The sequence below is a fragment of the Pleurodeles waltl genome, chromosome 9 (genome assembly GCF_031143425.1).
Source record: "Pleurodeles waltl isolate 20211129_DDA chromosome 9, aPleWal1.hap1.20221129, whole genome shotgun sequence".
Classification (NCBI taxonomy): Eukaryota; Metazoa; Chordata; class Amphibia; order Caudata; family Salamandridae; genus Pleurodeles; species Pleurodeles waltl.
The window spans coordinates 226,038,062-226,052,505 of NC_090448.1; the positions used below are offsets into that span (position 1 = coordinate 226,038,062).

General features: G+C 43.7%; 1 protein-coding gene across 4 annotated transcripts in view; it reads right to left on the reverse strand.

The window, feature by feature from the left end:
- Positions 1–683: 683 nt before the first annotated feature.
- The window catches only part of UBA3 (ubiquitin like modifier activating enzyme 3), a 313,667-nt gene continuing 299,906 nt past the window's right edge, over positions 684–14,444 (reverse strand). For all 4 annotated transcript variants that reach the window (XM_069206585.1, XM_069206583.1, XM_069206584.1 and 1 more), the window contains one exon: positions 684–1,802. In XM_069206585.1, coding sequence (XP_069062686.1) covers positions 1,714–1,802 — 89 coding nt within the window. In that variant the 3' untranslated portion in view covers positions 684–1,713. The remainder of the gene's footprint in view (positions 1,803–14,444) is intronic.

The following is a 14,444-nucleotide window of genomic DNA, read 5'->3' on the forward strand; positions in this document are numbered from 1 at the left end:
CCTGAAGTAAATTAATATCTCAATGGTTCCATTGTCTTAACTTCCAAAATAAGAAAACCTATCTAGAGAAAAGTATATATTATATTATGTATCATAGCGAGAACTCACATTTAACACAAAATTATGCACATAACTTCAAAACGTTCAAAATGTTTTAGAGAGTGCTTGCCTGTTGTTTGGAAACTTTACGATGGAAAGGCCGTAACAGACAGAGAGCAAGAAGACCGCTGACAATGTGAGGAGAGAAGAGAAACACTTAAGTCTAGGCAAAGTGCCAGCCAAACAGAACGTATGAGGTTAGAAATGCAAGTGAACATGTGGCACATCACTTTAAAGGACATACAGATGTGATAACGTTGTAGATTTAAGCTGTAGAGTGAAGGGCTTGTCCAGGACCTGTAAAAATAAATTATTGCCTTCCTTAAGCAAGAGCGGATAAGAATAAAAAGTTAACGCAAACACTGAAGCCAGGCTCCGTGTACTAAACATTGACTATGTGTACCAAGAAAGAATAAAACAAAAAAATATATAAAAAGCTAACATCCCTGTTCTACATTCAATAAACTAGACTGTTATGAGGGTTAAATCATAATTATGATTTGGTAGATTTTCTCAAACCGTTTTGTGAATGATGTTTAAAACAAAGAACAGACAATTCATGAATATCACACAAAGCTGTAACATACACTTAAAGTCTTTATTAATAAATGCTTTAACCACAGTAGTGATAAGGATTTAAAAAGAAAGCAGCATGCTTTAAAGTGCAAGTACACTGCGAAAGTCAATAGGTAAAATGCAGCACTTGGGCTGCGAGCAGATCTTTGAAACCTGCTTATCTAGTTCACAGCACCTTTCGACCTCATGTACTGAAACAGGAATGGGTGGTTCAGCTTAGGCACTTTCCCAGAAAACAGCAGAACTATTTGCCACTCACTAAAAGAGGTCATTAATGAGCAGAGAACAATGCAAAGCTGAACAATGTATAATCTTCATGTGCTCTCAACTGAGAAAGAACAGAAAGTCATGCCAACTGTAAAACTCAGACAATATGCCTTGGAGCCACTGGCACAGACACACCCAATGAGTCCAAAGTTCTCATTTGTGTCAAGTAACTTAATACTAGGAGGGTGTAAACTGCAATAATATGCACAGATATGTCTAGGATATCTAAGAAGTCACAAAGAAAACCATACTGGTATTTTCATATGCACATTTTGAAGTCTGTTTCCACATTTTCCAAAATGAATTCAAACTGGCACTTCTGTGCAAATGATATTCATATTAAATAAAACAAACATATAATGTTTATTATAGACTTATTTACCTTCCAACTGTTTTAAATTAAGACACAGAGCTGTACATTTAAAAAAACTCCTTAGAAATAAATTCTGAAACACAAAGCAAGGTCTTAAATACAAGGAGAGACATGCTCATGTACCATCACAATGCTTTCAGGGTTGACAGAAAAACTTTTTCTTCAAATGTGAAAAGCCACCTTTAAGTAGTATGTCACCATTTTCCTCATGAATGCGGCCTAGTACAATAAGCACTTGAAGAAACACTTTCAACAGTGTACATTGTGATTCAGTAAAACTCAAATTTGCAGCAACGTAGGAACTACTTGGGGAGAAAAGCCAAGTGAGGCAGAGCACCCAATAAGTGTTCATAATTTTGTAGATTTCCAACACAAACTGTAGAAAATGTATTTCTTAGTTAAGTGCTAAAATGAAGTTTGAATAACACAGTCTGTGGTGTAGTGACATCAGCTACTGCAAGTTCCTGCCCATCGGTAAGACCCAATTCTGAAAGAAAAAGTGAAGCATGTTAGGTCTAACCAACATAAGTTCAGGTTGGTCCTATACATCTTTCAAATGAGGTCAGTTGCACTTTTATTTTTTAAACACATTCCGATCATTGGATGCCATCCAGTACAATGAGCACCGACACATCATCCTTCTAGAAAACCTGCAATCACTTTCCATGTTGTAGTTCAATCAGCAGAGAGTGCAAATTAAACAAGTTACTTTGGTAATGCTCCTTCTGGTGGATACTCAATCTAAATGCAGATTACTCACCTTAGAACACTCAGAGGGCACAAAAGTGGATTCTGAAATCTTTTCTTCATCAGTTGACCTACCATGCACCACCATGCTGGATCTGTACCGACCCGGAAGGGATGCAGCTGAGCTGCATATAAGTACCAACCCTGCAGGTGGATGTTAGTTTCTGATTTTTCCCTTTCCACACATTCTTACATGGGAGTTAGAAAAATTGTTAGTACCAGTGTGCTAAATACCAACTCAGGACCTTCTTAGAAGGTCAAGAGAGGCCAATCTGCAAAATGAGAATGTTAAAGGGTAGAGAGGAATCTACAGATAAAGTGTCCATCAGAAAAACTGTTAATAAAGGTAAGTAACTTGTGATGGGCACCCCTAAGCATATATTACCCACATTGGGAATGACACCAAAGCAGAACATCCCAGGTGGAGGGTCTGTGGAAATGACTCAGAGCAAAAAGCCCTGCAGGACCTAGCAAGCAAAGTGCCCCTCCTGACGGACCTGGCTGTCAAGTTAGTAGTGGTTTGTGAACATGTGCACAAACGCCTATGTCGAAACCTGGCAGATGACAAGGACAGGCACCCCCACAAGTCAACAAAGTAATAGCAGCCTGTCTCCTGGTAGAATCGGCTCTGACCTTCTGGGTGCTGCTTCTTGGCCAATGCAAAGCATATCTTGATTGGTAGACCTATCCACCTCAACAGGATCCTCTTCTGCACAACAGTCTCTCTTCTCCTCAGAGAACCCCAAAAAGCTGATTGCTCATATGGTGTTCTTTGGTACTGCCAAGGTAAAAACCTTCTGAGGTCCAATCAACAAAGCCTCTCTACCTCTTTTGATGAGTAAGGGGGAGCAAAGAACCCTGGCTGAGTGATCAATTGCCCAACCTGGAAGTTCCTTAATGTAGGTTTAAGAATGTTGAAACATTGCTTATTAATAGGGAGCAGGGGCTCACAAGTAAATGGCCCAGGCTGAAGCATTTCTGAGAGGACACATTGTGGTTTTAACTGAGGAAAGCTAGTGTTAAGGTCACTGGCCTCTTGAAAGTCAATGTAAAAGGCATCATCTGTGTAGTGATGGGGACTGTCTTGGTCATGATCTGAATCAGAGCCAAAAAGATAGTGCAGCCTCAGTTGGTCTGTACACCCTGGTAGAGGTAATGGGTTAGATTCCCGATGTATGACAACTGGCTGAACTTTTGTAACAATGTGTTTATTATCAGTAGGTGTAGTTTTGCAGCTTGAAAGAATTTTCTGGATTCATATACTGTGCATTATTTCACCATCTAGCAGTTGGGTCCGGAATTTCCCACTTTGTCAGAGTCATATTTTTTTTAAATTTTCTTTTGCTAGGCATAAACGTGTCCCCCATTTGGTACTTACTGTGATGGTGTACGTCCTCCCCCGGGAAGGTCCCAATCTTAGTCGTATCTTCAGATTCTTTTTTCTTCTATCCTTCCATCTTCTTGATGGAGGTGAGTTGGTTGCATGCAAATTCAGAAAATTCTTCAAGTTGCAAAACTACACGTACAGATTAGAAACTTACCGTTTTGCAGCATGAATCTTCTCTGGGTTTACATGCTGCGCATAGATTTTGGAGCTGTTTTGTTAGTTCTTTGGTGCTTGGGTTGAAGATTATGTTTGATTTGTAAACAGATGTTTTAGCATCTTTTATCCCACTTGAGTTTTCTTGTTCATTTGAATGTCTATGCAGCAGTGTATCATGAATGTGTGTAAAGATGACCTTGATGCTGCCATTCATATATGCTGTAAAGGTATATTTGCTAGAAAGGCAATGGTTGCTCTATTTTTTCCTTGCTGAGTGCGCCTATGGGGTTGAGTTTCGTTTTCCCCCTGTATGTGTGTGGTACATATGAATGGTTTGTGTGATCCATCTGACAACTGTGCCTTTAGTTACTGGTTTTCCTATATTGTTGTCAGCAAATGAGACAAACAGTTGCTTTGTCTTCCTGATTGTCTTTGTCTTTTCAATATAGTACATTATTGCATCCAGTGTGTCATGCTCTCTCTGCTTGATTTGTTGTCTTTTGGAAAAAACTTGCAGTTTGTATTGTTTGAAATGTGAAACAACCTTTGGTAAGAACTGTGGATCTGTCCTCATGATGATTCTGTCCTTCTGAACCTGTAATTATGGCTCTTGAATTGTGAGTGCTTATATTTCACTCACCCTGCGAACAGATGCTACAGCCACCAGGAATGACGTCTTCAATGTAAGCATCTTTAAAGGTTCAAAGGGTCCCTTCATTAATTGCGTGAATAGCACATTTCGATTCCATGTGGGTGCAGGTACTTTACTTGGTAGTGCAATTTATTTGCCCTTTCTAAGAAATATTTTATTACAGGAGATATGAAGAAGCTTCCAACTATGACCTCTTGTATAGGCCACCATTGCAGCTAAGTGTATTTTTAAAGATGCCTTTGTTAAGTTGCTGTCTAGTAGATGTGTTAGATATTATAGAACTGTTGCGTCCTTAGTGTTTTTCCTTAAAAAGCACTTTTTAAGGCACCATAAAGAGTATCTCTTCCATTTAGCGATGTAGCTCTTCCTTATTGTTGGCTTTCTTGCCTCTCTTATAACAGCGGTTATCTTCTCCAGTACCTTTAGATGACCAAATTCTAAGTCTGTAGGAGCCAGGCTGGCAGGCTCAATGAACCTGGCTCTGGGTGTAGCCTTCCATTTTCAACAGGTCTTGTTGTCTTGGTAGTTTCAGAATGTGCCCTTGTGCTATTTCTAATAGCTCTGAAAACCAGGTCTGCCTCGCCGACTTTAGGACAATTAGTATTAGAGTCCTTTTGCTCCTCTTGCATTTGTTGATCACACTGTGTAGCAGTGTTATCGGGGGAAAAACATATGCAAATATTCCTGATCAGTCTATCGACAGAGCAATCCCTAGGGATTGGTAGTATGGTTGTCTGGATGCACAGGTTTGGCTTATGTGTTCCTTGGAATTGCAAACAGGTCTATCTTTGGTATTCCACAAATTCTGATGATGTTTTTGAGAGTGATTGGAGTTCCCATTTGTGGAGGCATGATGCTTGTCTGTTCAGTTTCTGCGCTTGTACACTGTCCTTCCCTGGTAGATGAACTACTGCTATCTCCATTTGTCTTTGCATTGCCCACTTCCAGATTTCTTGGGCTAGCTTTGATAGGGCAAAGGATTGAGTCCCTCCCTTCTCTGCTGATGTAAAACATTGTAGTTGTATTGTCAGTTTGACAGACTTCTAGCTGCAGATTCCTTACCTTTGAATACATACTCAAGCAATACCATCCCCAGAGGTGGGTCTGTGAACCAATTTTAAATGAAAAAGTCCTGCAGGAATGAACGGGCAAAGTGTCTATCCCTACGGACCTGACTGTCCAGGCAGTAGTGTTTAGTAAATGTGTGCAGAGAGCCACATGTTGGTACCTGGCAGACGTCCAGGACTGGAACTCTGGGTGCTAACACACTTGTTGCAGCTTCAGCTCTGGTGGAATGAGCTCCCAAGCCTTCAGGAGGTTGCTTTTTCGCCAGTGCATAGCAGATATTGATACAGAGTATGATGGTTCGTTTCTGCACCGCCTGACCTTTCTCCAGGGGGGAGGATCTAAAAAAAATAGGCAGGGTGACTGATTGGCCTACAAGAAAGGGTGTGACAAATATTGATAGAAAAGAGGCCCTTGTGCGAAGCATTAGTGTGTCAGAATATACAGAGAGGTAAAGCGGCTCAGATGACAAGCCTCAGAGTCAGTTTGACCGAAAAACACGAGAGGCTGAAACATCAGTATCATAGTCTGAGTATCCTGGACTCGCTGCTCAAGGGGATAAGCCCGAAACTGCACTGTGTCCAGAATAGCTCAGATGAAATGGAGCTTCTAAAAGGGAGTCAGGTGTGACTTCGGCAAGTTTGTAGTGAACCCCAGCGAATGCAAGAGGATCGCCGTAGTCTAGAGGTGGGAGCTGACAACATGGGGCAGACCCATCTTCAAAAGCCAGCTGTCGAGATAGGGAGAAGACTGGAACCCCTCATCTCCACTGATGAGCTGCGAACACTGCCATCACCTTGGTAAACACCCAAGGGATGCTGGTAAGGCCAAGGGGATGCACTGTGAAGTTAAAGTGCTCGTGGCCTACCATAAACCATAGGTAGCATCTGTGGGCATGCAGGACAGGGATGGGATGTGGAATTAAGCATCCTGCAAGTCCAACGCTACCATCTAGTTTCCTTGGTCCAGGTCAGATAAGTTCCAAACCAACGTGAGCATTATGACTTTCTTTGTCTTGAGAAAGAGACTGAGGGCTCTTAGATCTAAAATACGGCGAAGACCAGTGCCTTTTTTTGGGATCCAGAAAGTAGCATGAATAACAATCACAGCATACTTCTGGCACCAGGACCCTCTCTATGGCTCCAGTGGTCAAGAGAGCTGCGACTTCCTCATGGAGAAGGGTAATGTGGTGACTGTCATCCGGTTGTGAGATGGTGGGATGGAGAAGGCATAGTCTTGAGGGGGAGGGAGTAGCTCCTTCGGACAAACTGCGAAACCCACCTGTCCGATGTTATGGACTGCCACTGGGGCAGGTGATGGTGAATCCTGACGCAAGCTGTGTGTACCTGGTGGCAAAGTGGCAGACTAAGAGGGTTTAGAGGCTGTTGAAGTTGGTGTGATCGGCGGGGAGGGTAGGGCTTGGCAGACTGACCAGACTGCTGACTACCTGACCCACAAGGTGGGTGCTGCATGCCCTCGTCCACACAGAGGCTGGGAAGCAAGCATGGCAGGGTGGCTGGGTGAGAATTGACTGTATGTCTCCCACTGGCAACAGCCTGAGAGAGTACCGTCCGACCTCCTCCGGACGTTGTGGCGGCACTTGAGCAACCGTGTTACACAGAGTGGGATTAACAGCCCAAAAAGTATGCAGTGTTCACGGCCCACAATGCCAAACTGGTGGAAGAAAATGTCTTCTTCCCAAATTCATCCAGCCTCTTGGATTCCCTATCTTGGGAGCGATAGGGAAAGTGCCTTGGGAAGTTGAGGTTCTGACCACTAAACTCTCAACAGTATGGTGTTGCATGAGGAAGGTTGGGTGCCCAGGTGTGACGTGATGGCGTTGGGAAATGGTCCTATTCACAGGAGCCCCTTTGCTGGGTTTTGACCAGGTACCCAGAAGGACGTCCGTGAGGGCATCACTGTACAGGAGTAAGGGTTCGGATGTGGAGACTCCCAGTTGCAGCATTTGTCAAGAGATTAATCTTGGCTGCCACAGAGGGTAGATGGAGGTCTAGGACCTCAGATGCTCTCCATACCACCACTGTGTAGAGTGCTACCTCCTCCATAGCCATGTGGCCTCACAGAACTTTAGGTTGGGCAGGAGTCGCTCCTGGAAAATCGGGGAGGCCTGGAGCTGCCCAAGGTTCCCTGGAACAAGGCCTAGAATGCCGATGCTCCCTCATCACTTCAGCCCACAGATGAGAAGTCAGAGGCCTTTAACTTCTTGCTCCTCTTGTGTCAACTTAGCAGATTGTCCCAAGGACTTGGAATGGGACAAAGATGACTTCGTGCCCTACCACCAGGCTGAGTCGTATTCTGTGCCGCCATCAGTTTTAAGGACCGCTCCCTCAAAGCCTTCGGATACATTGCCTGGCAAACAGAGCACGAATCTGGGTCGTGGTCACACTCCAAACACCACAGACTGACGAGGTGTGGATCAGTCGCCAACATCGGTCAGTGAGGCTCCGCAGGGCTTAAAACCCATCTTGTATGAGGACACCCTGCATGCAGCAGGAGGTAAACCTCAAAAAAGGTTGACAAAAAGTCAAACAAGTCCAGACAAAAATGACTGAGGGATAGCTTAACTCTGGGCCTGGTAGCTCTTCTCTGGGCCGCGCGCAGAAGGAAGAGAACAGATGTCAGCGCACCTGGGAGGTTTTTATATAAGTTTGTGTCGTAATTTTCGGTGCAGATGTCGCCACTGACAGATGCGGAGCTGATCGACACCACCTACCGAAGCACAGGGGTACTAATCACAAAAAATCTTCCAGATCCAGTCAGATGCCTGGGGACAAATCAAAGGTAAGGAATCTGCAGGTAGAAGTCTCTACCAAAATGGGCTGCCACTGCCAGTAGACACTTTGTAAAGACTCTTGTAGCCAATTTTATTCAGGATTCAAACCCATTTAACTGGTAATGAGTTTTGTTCACCACAAATCTCAGGTATCTTTTGTGTTCATTGAGATGTGCAAATAAGTGTCCTTTAAATCTATAGATCCCAAGTAATCCCCTTTTTTGCAATTGCTGGATGACTTCCTGCAAGGCTGCCATCTTGAATCTTTGTGTCTTTATAAACTTGTTGACGAATCTGAGGTCTTAAACTGGGGTTAGAGACCCTTAAACCTTTTAGATAAGGAAATATATTGAGTACTTTCCTTTCTTGATTTCTGCTCGTCACATTTTCTATTGTTTTTCGTTTCCAGCAACTCCTCCTTGAGTAGACGTGAAGTTTCTTCCCTTGAATGCACCTTCTTTTTTGGTCCCCTTGCTGGAGGTATCTTGTTCAATTCTACACAATATCCAAACTATATGACGTTTAATATAATTTGTCTATGTTCCTCCACTCTTGGAGGGAGCTGAAGTAAAATGGCACCTTGCTTTATACACCCCCCCACTTTTTGCCTGATACTTGAAGCTAACTTGACTGAGTGTGTGTTGGGATCCTGCTTACCAGGCCCCAGCACCGGTGTTCTTTCCTTAAACTGTACCATAGCTTCCACAATTGGCACACCTCTGGCACACAGTTAAGTCCCTTGTAAAAGGTACCAGTGGTACCAAGGACCTTGTGGCCAGGGAAGGTCTCTTAAAGGCTGCAGCATGCATAGAGCCACCCTAAGGGACCCCTCACCAAACATATGCACACCTAAGGCAGGGCGCACTATACCACAGGTGAGGGAATAGCTGCATGAGCAAAATGCCCCTACATTGTCTAAATCCATTCTTAGACCCTGTAAGTGCAGTTTAGCCATATTGAATACATGGGCTGGGAGTTTGTCATTACAAACTCCACAGCCCCATAATGGCTTCACTGAATACTGGGAAGTTTGGTATCAAGCTTCTCAGCACGATAAACCCACACTGATGCCAGTGTGGGATTTATAGAAAAATGCACACAGAGGGCATCTTAGAGATGCACCTGTATGTTAACCAACCTGGTAGTGTAGGACTGACTGGTCTGTGCCAGCCTGCTACTGCCGAACAAATTTCTGACCACATGGGGCGAGTGCCTTTGTGCACTCTGTGGTGAGAAACAAAGCCTGCCCTGGGTGGAGGTGCTTCACACCTTCCCCCTGCAGGAACTGTAACACCTGGCGGTGAGCCTCAAAGGCTCAAGCCTCGAGGTACAGTGCCCCAGGGCACTCCAGCTAGTGGAGATGCCCGCCCCCTAGACAAAGCCCCACTTTTGGCAGCAAGTCCGGCAGGAAAATTAGGGAAATCGGGAAGGAGTGACCACCTCAGCCAGGACCACCCCTAAGGTGTCCAGAGCTGAGGTGACCCCCTCCCTGCAGAATCCTCCATCATGGTTTGGAGGATCAGTGCGATTAGGAATGTGCACCCCCCCCAAAGGGAGTGAACACAGAGGGTGTAGCCACCATCAGGGACAGTAGCCATTGGCTACTGCCCTCTGACCCCTAAATTTAGTATTTGGGGGCTTCCCTGAACTCAAGTCATCAGATTCCTGGCGACCTACAAAGAGAAGGACTGCTAAGCTGAAAACTCCAGCAGAGAAGTAGGAAGATGACAAATGACTTGGCCCCAGCCCTACCGGCCTGTCTCCTGCCTCAAAGAACCTGCAAGAAGAACAGCAACGCATCCAGCGGGCTCAGCGACCTCTGACAACTCCAGAGGACTGCCCTGCACCCAAAAGGACCAAGAACTCCAGAGGACAGCAGTTCTGTCCAAAAGAAACTTTCAACCAAGGACTCCCACCTCACTCCGGATGCGCGAGTCCTGACCCCTGTGCACACGACGCCCATGGCCCGTGTCCAGGTGGTCCACCTAGGAAGAAAGGGTCCTCAGGCGATTGGGAGCAAGAGCCCACCCTAGGTTGGCCCCTCCAAATCGGCATGACGCCGCCTGCAGAGAGAATCTACAGGACCCCCCTGACCGCAAGCCCCAGACAAAGATAACCAACGACTAAAGGACCCACTGCACCCTCAGCCCCCAGGCCTTGGAGAACCTGACACCCGGTGAAGCATCAACCAGTAGGCGGCCCTCTTACCTGCCCGACCCATAGTGTGCCCAAGACACCCCCCCCCCCAGACCTCGCCTGCAGCCTTTAAGTGAGCCCCCGGGGTCCCCTTATAAAGTTGCATTGGAAACCCGACGCCCTGTTGGCACCCTGCACCCGGCCGCCCTGGTGCCGCTGAGGGTGTGTGTTTTGTGCCCCTCCAGTCCTCTCTTGAACCACACTGGTCTGCCCTCCGAGTCACAGGTACTTACCTGCTGGCTGACCTGATTCCGAGTTCCCCCCATCTCCATAGGAGCCAATGTTAACTGAGCTCTCCTTTGACCTCTGCACCCACCGGCCCGTGTTGCTAGTGGTGGGTGTTTGGTGTTAACTTGAACCCCCAACGACGGACTACCTAAAACCCGGAGATAGGAACTTTAAGTTGACTACTTACCTGTAAAACTGTACATTCTTTTCTTCCCCCGGGAATTGTTGAAAATTGCACTGTGCCCATTTTTGAAATAGCTTTTTGCCATATTAAAGAAAACTGTATCCGCTGTTTGTTTCCATTCAAAGTTCTGATTATAACTATGCAAAGTACCTTACATTTTATGTACTTACCTGCAAACTAAATCTTGTGGTTCTAGAAATAAATTAACAAAACATTTTTCTATATAAAATCCTATTGGTCTGAAGTTAAGTAATTAAGTATGTGTTTCTTCTACTGCTTGTGTGTGTACAACAAATGCTTAACACTACCCTCTGATAAGCCTAACTGCTCGGCTACACTACTGCAAATAGAGCATTATCAGTTATTGTCTCTGTCAAGCCTCTTGGGAACCCCTGGACTCTGTGCTCACTATATCTCATTTTGATACAGTATATAAAGAGCCAGCTTCCTACACACATGGTTTCCATACACTGTAAAGCAGCCCCTCCCTAAAATAAGCAGTGGCTAGCCTGTAGGAGTTGGAGTAGTTTGAAATAGTGTTCTAAAACTGCCTGTCCGACATTCGCTTGTTGGCAAGATAATACATCCACACAGTAGTGTTTAGTGAAAGTGTGTGGTGTAGACCATGTGGGGGCTTTACATATGTCTGCCATTGGTATATTTCCTGAGCATGCCATTGAAATTCCCTTCTTTCTAGTGTTTGCTTTTGTGGTTACTATTAACTGTCTTTTAGCTTTAAGAAAGCAAGTTTGAATACACTTTACTATCAATTTTTTTGAAATAGGATTACTTTTTTGAGGTTCTGAGAATGCCACAAAGAGTTGTTTGGATTCTCTGAAATGTTTAGTTCTAGCTATATAGTACGAGGGCTCTTTTAACATCAGGGGTGTGAAGAGCTCTCAGCCATTGAATCTGGCTGTTTAAAGAAGACTGGCAATTCCACTGGCTGATTGAAAAGGTGAAACTACCTGTGGTAGGAATTTTGGATTTGTTATAAGAACTAATTTGTCTTTATGGATTTGAAAGAAAGGTTCTTCTAAAGTGAACACTTGAACTTTGCTAACTCTTCTCAAAGAAGTAATTGCTACTGAAAAAAGCGACTTTCCATGATAGACACTATAGAATACAGGAATGCATGGGTTCAAATGGTGGCCCCATAAGTCTTGTAAGTGTAATTTTAAGATTCTATACAGGGGCTGGAGGAACTCTAGGTGGAATAATCCTTTTAAGACCTTCCATAAAAGCTTTTAACAGGAATCCTGAACAGGGAAGTATGTTGTCTAATTTGGAGGTAACCAGCTATAGCTGTTAAATGAATCCTAATAGAGGAATATGCCAATTATGCTTTTTGTCAGTGTAACAAATAAACAATATCCTGTATTGAAGTTTTAAGAGAATCAATATTTTTGGGTTGACAATAGTAGATGAAATGCTTCCATTTAGCTGCATAAATTTGTCTAGTTGTGTGTTTGCGTGCTTCCTTTAGAATATCCATACATTCAGATGAAACTGTAAATACCCAAACTCTATGACTTCAGGAGCCAAATCGTCAGGTTGAGTATGCTAGGATTTGGATGCCTGATTTGACCTCGCCTTTGAGTTAACAAATCTGGTCTGTTTGGTAGTTTTTGATGTGGTACTACAGACAGGTCCAATAGTGTTGTGCACCAATGTTAACGTACCCATGAGGAAGCTACGAGAATCATGGTGACTGAGGTTTGTTTCATCTTTTTTTTTTTTTTTAAATCAGAAATGGAATTAGTGGGAGAGGTGGAAAAGCATAAGCAAATATCCCTGACCAATTGATCCATAGAGCATTGCCTTGGATTGAGAGTTTGGGTACTTGGAAGCGAAGCTTTGGCATTTTGAGTTTTCTTTTGTGGCAAAAACGTCTATGTCTGGGGTTTCCCAGATTTGGAAGTATTGTTGAATCACTTGTGGGTGAATTTCCCATTTGTGGACTTGTTGTTGTGTCCTGCTTAAGAGGTCCGCTAGTTTCTTGTGTATCCCTGGAAGATACTCTGCCAGAAATTGAATCTGTTTGTGAATTTCCCATTTCCAAATTGTCTGTGCTAAGAGGGACAACTAAGATGAGTGTGTCGCCCCCTGTTTTTGCAGATAATACATTGTTCTCATATTGTCTGTCCTTATTAACACTATCTTGTGCGTGATTTGTCTCTTAAAAGCTTTAAGTGCTAAGAATACTGCTAGTAATTCCAAGTACTTTATATGATAAGTCTGTTGAATGGAGTCCCATTCCCCTTGTATAGTGAGATTGTTCAGATGAGCTCCACAATCCTATCATTGATGCATCTGTTGTAATTGTGGTCTGAGGTACATGGTCCTGAAAGGGCCGCCCCTTTGATAGGTTGATGTAATTCCACCATTGCAGAGAGTGGTGGTCTGGCAGTCCAAAAACACTAGATCCTGAATTTGACCCTGTGCCTGTGACCATTGTTGAGAAAGACACTGCTGTAGTGGTTGCATGTGTAGTCTTTCATTGGGTACTATTGCTATGCATGAAGCCATCAATCCCAATAATTTCATCACCAACTTTACTGTACAAGTGTGGTTGTATTGTAGTTGAGGTATGAGATTGTGAAATGTTTGAATCCTCACTGGGTTTGGGTATGCTAATCCTGATTGAGTGTTAAGAAGTGCTTCCGGATAAGGTTGTATCTGTGATGGCTGCAGGTAAGATTTGTGGTAATTGATCATGAATCCTAGATTGTGTTGGATATATTGAGTATGTTGTTGACAAATGTAAATTGTACTGGCTTTTATAAGCCAGTCATATAGATATGTGAAGACATGTATATGTTGTCTTCTGAGGATTGCTGCAACCACCGCTAAGCATTTGGTGAACACCCTCTGTGCTGCTGTTACCCGAATGGTAGCACCTTGAATTCGTAGTGCTTTCCTGCTATAACAAATCTTAGATACTTTTGATGTGCTGGATGTATGGGAATGTGGAAATAAGCATCCTTGAGGTCTAATGCTGTCATGTAATCTTGTTTCTGGAGTAGGGGAATGATGTCTTCAAGTGACCATAGGAAAGTGTTTTGAAATTATGCATAGATTGAGGGATGTGAGATCTAAAATTGGTCTCACAGTACCATCTTTCTCTGGTATGGGGAAGTATAGTGAATATACTCCGGATCCTAGTTGGGATATAAGCACTATCTCTATGGCTCCAGTGAGTAGTAGTGATTGTACATCCTGTTTTAATAAAGTGACATGTAGTGCTGCAGATTCACATGCTATGTATTATTCCGACATCTAGTGTTGGGCTCGGAGTGTTACAAGTTGTTTTTCTTCAAAGAAGTATTTTCGGAGTCACAGGATCGAGTGACTCCTCTCTGACATACTGCGGATGGGCATCGACTCCGTTGTTAGATTGTTTTCCTGCAAAAGGGAGTAGGAAGGAGTGATAGAGTGTAAGAATATAAATGTTGTATAGAAATAGTAAGTAAGAATAGATGTCCATGCAAATGTATCTACATATGTACAAAAGAGAAAAAACTGCAACAACTACAGGCTTCCGGGGAGGAGGGAGGGTGCATATGAATCTGCAGTACTACATGAAACAAACAAATGTACACTGCGTAAGTGACATTTTCCGTTCGATGGCATGTGTAGCTACAGATACACATGCTATGCACAGACAACAAAGCAGTTACTCTCCCCAGAAATTGCGGTGGCTAGCATGTAGGAATTGGA